Source organism: Sycon ciliatum, chromosome 1 (genome assembly GCF_964019385.1).
Source record: "Sycon ciliatum chromosome 1, ocSycCili1.1, whole genome shotgun sequence".
NCBI classification, from domain to species: Eukaryota; Metazoa; Porifera; class Calcarea; order Leucosolenida; family Sycettidae; genus Sycon; species Sycon ciliatum.
In genome coordinates this window covers 81,048,140-81,054,990 of record NC_088643.1, presented here as the reverse complement: position 1 = coordinate 81,054,990, position 6,851 = coordinate 81,048,140, and the positions used below count along the sequence as shown (strand labels likewise).

Genomic DNA, 6,851 nt, shown 5'->3' with positions numbered 1-6,851 from the left:
CATGTTCAGTGTTGTTCGCATATCCGCTGTTTATTTGGACATACATTGTACATTATTCATTGTAGATCTACCATGATAACTGTGCATGTACGAGCTAGCACATGACATGATGACAGCCTGCGCGAAATGGTGTAGCGAGGAGTAGTCTACGACTCTACGAGTGCGAGTTTTCATCGCATGATCACAGTGCATATCATGCTAGCACGCTCGCGTCGCTCGGCTCCTGTTTTGCAAAAAAATAGGTAGTACAATACTGACAGTACGAGTAGTAGTAGATCACAGTCAGTGTAGACCTGCTGGTTTCCATCTACTTTTTCTCTTTCTTAGCTGCTGCCTGAACTGTGTTACTTTGTCAAATAAGTAGAATTTTATACTTACATGTATACTGGAAACGCGTTGTGTTACAAGTAGGTTCGCTCACCGGGGACCCGGAGAAGACGAGTAGAGCGTTGCCAGTTTGACTGAATGCGCTCTACAGGAAAGCACGCCGGCTTGAAGCTTTTGAGCGGAAATTGTCTGAACGTGACTGCGAAGCCGATCATCTGAGCTGAATGAACTGCGTTGTGTGTCGATCGTCATCGGCTTGGTGGCTCTGACTTCTTCTCTTTCTTTTTTTAGTATAGCGTTGAAGCGCTGTTGACTTTGCTGCTCGCTAGCCATGAGGGCGGGCGTAGCATGGAGCAGCGTGGCCTATCTTCTGGCTGCCTGTTGCAGCTTGGTTTGTGCGGGCGGTGAGGATTTCGGAGCCGCTGCTCGGAGCGACGTTCTTCGGCGTGCACGACGTACGCAAGATAAATTTGTTGTGCAACTGGATGGCAGTGAGCTGATGGGAGCATCTGTTGAAGAAAACCTCCGAGAAGTTGTATCAAGAAGTAAGCGACAAGCGTCGTCCGGAAAATCTAGGAACGGCTCGGCGCTAGCATGGCCGGTGAGTTTCCCTGGAGAGCCGGTAGCTTCCAATGACTTCCATAAATCTAGCAACAGTCTGTAGCGATCGTGGCCAAACTAACTTGGAAATGTGAAAAAGAGAAAATTGATAGTGCCATTTAGATTTTTGCCATGATGCACATAATCACCGACAGTGGACGACGTTACAAGTAGTTTTTGTAAGCACCGTTTCGAGTTTTGAGCAAGTGTTTGCTGAGGCAAGTGCATACGAGTGTCATCATTAACCACATCTGACACACACAACTATCATTCTGATCTTCAATACGATCGGGGTTTGTTCTGTAGAGTTTGGTAGGCTGCATTGAATGAGCTTGCAATGGTGTATCGTTCGTCAGACGTAATATAAAAAATATTTCACGGCTCGCATCGGACTCGGCTAAAGGCCGAGTTTTCCGCATCCGTAGGAACACCACCACCCTTCAAGGATCGTCAGACATTCCCTATCATAATTGTTTTGCAGGACTTCACATTCTACTGGTGACATCACATCACTGAACCTAGCCAGCAATTCACACATAGAGTTTTGAATACAAACATTTTATTGGGAATTGATGGTGTTATGTGACCTGCTGCCTTCGGACCAGGACTGTTTGACTCAGTGTCCGCAAGACTCCCTGTCCTGATTTTTCGGGGTTGAAGGAGTTAGTGATATTGACTTAGCGAGAAATGCAAGTGCACTGCATACTACACGTGGCGTACTGCTTTTCGGGTAGCTGGTCGTTATTTTGACCGGATGATGTGGGTATGCATCACTTCAGTATCAATATTATGAAATGACTCCTGGGTGGTGCGAAGTGTGATTACCAGAAGTATGGCATAAATGAATATTTTCAGAATGCGTAGCGATCGAGTGGAATAATCTTGGTCCAAGGTCAAAGAGGCTGCTGTACATCGCTCCCCTTAAGCGAATGGGCTTCATAGTTGTCCATTTTTACATTCGAAAATGTGGTGCTTGCTATGTCATGGTGGCCAGGTAGGGATAGTGATGACACCTGGCAAACAGTAGTTATGCAGGATAATTAATGCAAATAAGTGGACAGCAGGTGCTGGTGGTGGTTGTAGTCCTGTTGCTGCTGTTGCTGTTGCTGCTGCAATCCTGAGTAGATTGATGCGGTTGAAAGACATTGCTTTTGATCGCGCCACGGCTTATTTCCAGTGACGTTGCTGGCCCGTTGTTAGGGTCCAGCGGATAATGCTCCGAAAATGTTCGTATAATGCTAATCATGATGCTCCAATAACTACCTGATAATGCTGATTATAATGCTCCAACAAGGGCTATAATGCTCTTGGTTTGGAACAAAAATGGAAGAAAGGCTGCACATTGTCAAACTTCCAGGAAAGGATGCATATAGTCAATCTGCCTCTGAAGCTGCTGCAATATCTCTCACGAGCTCCACCACTTCTTAGCACTATAAGACATGATCGCGTCTCCATTGGCTGCTCTCCATTGCAACTTTGATGCAGGGCTGTGGCTGAACAGTGGGTGTATCAAATCTTTTCCCTTGCTTATCCATGAAGTGGGATGTGAGACCATTATTGCTGGTGATCAATTGGATGCTGGAAGCTTATCATGGGAAGTGATATTCCTGCCTGCAGACAAGCTGTCACTGCTTCCAGTCTGTGAAAAATGTCTTCATCTGAAACAGCTTACGTGAGGCAAGTTACTGAGAGACCATCTCAGATCGAGATTCCTCCCATTTGTGGAAATCCTGAACACACGTGGTCAGAAGTTATTTTGCCGCTCTACACCCTCTGCTTGCGCTGTCTTCTTCTCCTGAGGTTGCATGGAGACAAATGGTTGGTCACAATACTCTTCTTTTCTGATAGCACTTGACATTACAATCGTCCACGACGAACTGTACGTGCTTCACCAGGAAAGTAAAACATGCGCTGCTGAGCACTCAAATCGACTTGGTGCTGCGTCCATGAAAAATTCTAGTTCTTTTCGAGCCTGCTGAGCTGGACTCGGCAAAGGCAGTTATTAATTTTGGAGTAAGCTCTATCCGTTTATAGCCACTCCTTCATGTAGGTCCAAATGTTTATCAATGGATTAGTGTTTACTTCAGTATCGCTAGATATGCTATGGCCAGAGCCTATGGCATAACACTTTTTATTAACAGGAAACTCCTCTTCCTCTGTTTGATATTCACTTCGCGTAGATCTACGTAGTCTCCTCCATCATCCATAGCTCTCCATGATTTCTAAAAAAATTCCTCGTACATCATCATTACCGATTTTGTGCACTTCGAAGCATAAACAGCCTCAGTTGCAACGTACGTTGGGCATGCTACATCACATGTACATTTACCTGACATTGCTACATAAAGACTTTATGTAGCAATGACAATACTGCATGTAGTCAGGTAAATGTAGCGCTAAAGGTGTTACGTGTGACGGTGTCTACACTCACAAAGCCATGTGCCGGTACAATATTATGGCGTTGCACCTCATGCACTCATGGCTTTAGCCGATTGTTGCCAAAAATCATGAGATTTCCCGACATTATCCACTATAAAACTCGTTATGCCGCTCAAACGTCACATAATGCTCGTCTTGTTCCTTCCTAATGCTCGGATAGGCTTATAATGCCGAATATAATGCCGGCATTATCCGCTGGACCCTACCCGTTGTGCCACAGCTGTACATTTCATCACACTCATTTTCAGTCAACTTAAGTTTGATTTGGAAATTAGTTGAACAGTAATTTCATGATTTTTGCGGTCCATTTTCTAACATTTCTATTCGATGAGAAATCCTACTCGCATTTTTGGCTTCTGAAGACCCACAGTTTGCCCGAGTACTTTGTGTTATGATAATGGTGGTTAACACCAGTGAGTAGTGCACTACCTGCATGGAATTGTACCTCTCAGTAGTTAGTAAAGTTGCTACTGTTCCGTGCATCACTTCATGACACCCATGCCAGTTCACAATTGAAACACCTTTATTTTTGTACGCTTGTCATTCAGTATGGAAAGTCGAGCAATTCCAACTATGCCGTCACACGCCGATTTGTATGGTACATGTAGCACGGCGGGGTTTCATTGCCGATGTTCATACACGGAGTCGTCGTGCGTGGCCTATTGCTTCTTACATTGCATTGTGTCGCGTCTTATTGGATGTGAACCGGGCATAGTGGTGATCAGGTATCCTGGTACTTCGTTGCACTCTCCAGCACACAACTGTACACTGAGGCTCAGTGGTAGAGTGACTTAAATTCACATGTACCCATTGGCCAACTAATTACGTCCCCTCTCCTCCAAAGTGTTCTATTATAGATATTGTATGATGACGAGACCGTGTGCCCAGTCCTCTTTGCTTGTAATTTCTCTTCACGTGCTCTCTGTATCCACAATGTGTGTTGTGTATGTATTGTGTATGTATTGTGTTTGTATTGTGTATGTATTGTGTATGTGTTGTGTATGTATTGTGTATGTGTTGTGTATGTGTTGTGTATGTGTTGTGTATGTGTTGTATATGTGTTGTGTACTTCATGTAGGTTTCACTTTCTGGAGATAATCACCTGATGGCTATTGTCCATTGGATTGGTCAGAACAGTCCAACCATCGTAGTTGTGACACGAGATAACCCGGAGGTGCCCAGTAGCAGCAACAGTGAGCTCTATATAAGCAGCGACTATGGTCAGACGTTTGTCAAGAAAACCAGCTTGCTGATGCAGCCCGGCTCCACGAAACCGGCGGTTATCAATGACTACTTTCCGAGCAGTGGTAACACTGGTACTGGGTCCACTGAGAATGTGAGTGAGCACCGTCGTTTGGAAATTGGCTCTCTGGCACTTGAACCGTTATGGCCTTTGGTCATAGACTCATAGACCATGTCCTGCTCTTTCTGCACAGTCTGATGCAAACCTGATTGTTTAGAGTGCAAGTGTAGAAAGGAAAGGGACATATGGATACGAGTTCAGAGTAACTGTCTACCGCTGTAACTAGATACTATATACAGGCAGAAAGTGCAACAACTAGGCACAAAATTGACAGAGTACTGAGACATTCGACGACATGACACCTAGGGCCAACACATCTTCGAAGTGCTAACCAACAGCCTTCCAACTCGGAAGGCTCTAGGTTAAGGAAAGACCAAAGAGAGGAAGGTAAGCACATCGTTATGCAGTAAACAGCCTCAGGCCTAGCCGTTGTGCAGTACACCGCCTCAGGCCTAGCCGTTATGCAGTACACAGCCTCAGTCAGGCCTAGCCGTTATGCAGTAAGCCTCAGGCCTAGCCGTTTTGCAGTACACAGCCTCAGGCCTAGCCGTTTTGCAGTACACAGCCTCAGGCCTAGCCGTTATGCAGTAAACAGCCTCAGGCCTTGCCGTTATGCAGTACATACCGTATTATCTCTAATATAAGCACGGTCCTTTATTTTTTCAATGTACCTCCGCCCCGTGCTATTAATGGAGACGTTCCTTTATTGGAGACTGTTCCATTATTATTTCAACCTCATTTCAGAGGCATATTGCCATGCCAAATTCACGTATAATGCACACATTTCAGGGTTTTTTTCGCCGGTACAGATAATGAATTTACACAGTGTGCTTATAATGGAGACTGAGCACTTTATTTATTGAATGCCGCCCCAAGGTGTTCTATTATTGGAGACGTGCTATTATTGGAGACTGTGCTTATATTAGAGATAATACGGTAGCCGCGGGCCTACAGTCCATTCAGAAAAAGATGGACTTCTAGCTTTTGGCCATAAATGGGTCAAACGTTGAGTTTTTTAGAATTTTTTTCTGCAATCCCCTATGGAATCCTCTTCCAATTATGTTTCTGAAGTCTATTTCTCCAAAAAGCAAGCCATAGCAAGAATAGGATTTCGGCCAGGTTTTGCCCCAAGAGCACTGAATTGGGAAAACCCATCAAAATCCAGGCCGTTTGACCCTGCCTGCAACAGTGCATTGTACGGTTCGAACCCCGGTTCAGGTACCCTTTTTGAACCCTTTTTCAAATTTCAAATTTCACAGCACTGCACTGTGTACGATAAAAACTTGAAAAATCGCCAAATACGGGAGCTCGCCAGAGCCAGGGCCCATCTTTTTGTGAATAAACTGTAGCTGTTATGCAGTACCTTGCCTGTTAGTTCTCTCATGTTGCATCTGTTGCTGTTGTAGATCATATTCTGGGACAAGCTACACAATCTGCTGTTCTTGACGCGCGACGCTGGGCTGACCTTCCAGCGGCTCACGCACAACTTTACGCTCCGCGGTATGACAGCTCACCCGACGAACCCAAACCTGATTGCTGCATGCGCTGAAGGTGACTCGCAGTGTAACAATGTAAGTTGCATGTGTTTCTGCCTAGGGCTGAAACGAATATGCCGAATATTCGAGCATTCTTTCATTTAGCTTCACAGAGTGAACATTCGTGGCGTGAAGAACATTTGGACTGGAAAGGTCCACTTGGCACTATAAGGCTGCGTTTACACGACAACGCACGGCCAGTTTTCCGTTTTCAGTCCCGCATTTCTTCTTTCGTTTTCAACTTTTCATGCGTTTACATGATCAAAGCTGATCCGAGGTGGTCTCCGTTTGTATCGTTTTCGCGCGTCTACACTGGAGCAATAGATCCGCAAAAGTTCGTCATGTGCCAAGTGTTGTCGTGGAAGCACCAATCACACTCAAGGAATAGTTGAAAACAGGCCACAAAACAACACTCGTCACATGACGAAAATTGTAAAAACATTTTTTTGGATTGCTGGATTCGTGTGAACGGCCGAAAACGAAACAAACGTGACGGAAAACGAGGCCAGCATACCGTTTCGACTGTTTACACACTCAAATTTATCCGGCAGAACATTTCCGTTTTCAAATTCTTCCACCTTGGCCAACGTTTTGGCTTTCTTCCGTTTTGGTGTACAACTTTTACGTTTTGCTCTTCGTACCGTGTA

General features: G+C 45.0%; 1 protein-coding gene across 1 annotated transcript in view; it reads left to right on the top strand.

The window, feature by feature from the left end:
- The first annotated feature begins 312 nt into the window (after nucleotides 1-312).
- LOC135805798 (sortilin-related receptor-like) overlaps nucleotides 313-6,851 on the top strand; it is a 64,833-nt gene continuing 58,294 nt past the window's right edge. Inside the window, exons 1-3 of the mRNA XM_065319900.1 lie at nucleotides 313-928; nucleotides 4,445-4,702; nucleotides 6,076-6,240. Of these exons, the coding sequence (XP_065175972.1) occupies nucleotides 659-928; nucleotides 4,445-4,702; nucleotides 6,076-6,240 (693 nt within the window). The 5' untranslated portion in view covers nucleotides 313-658. The remainder of the gene's footprint in view (nucleotides 929-4,444; nucleotides 4,703-6,075; nucleotides 6,241-6,851) is intronic.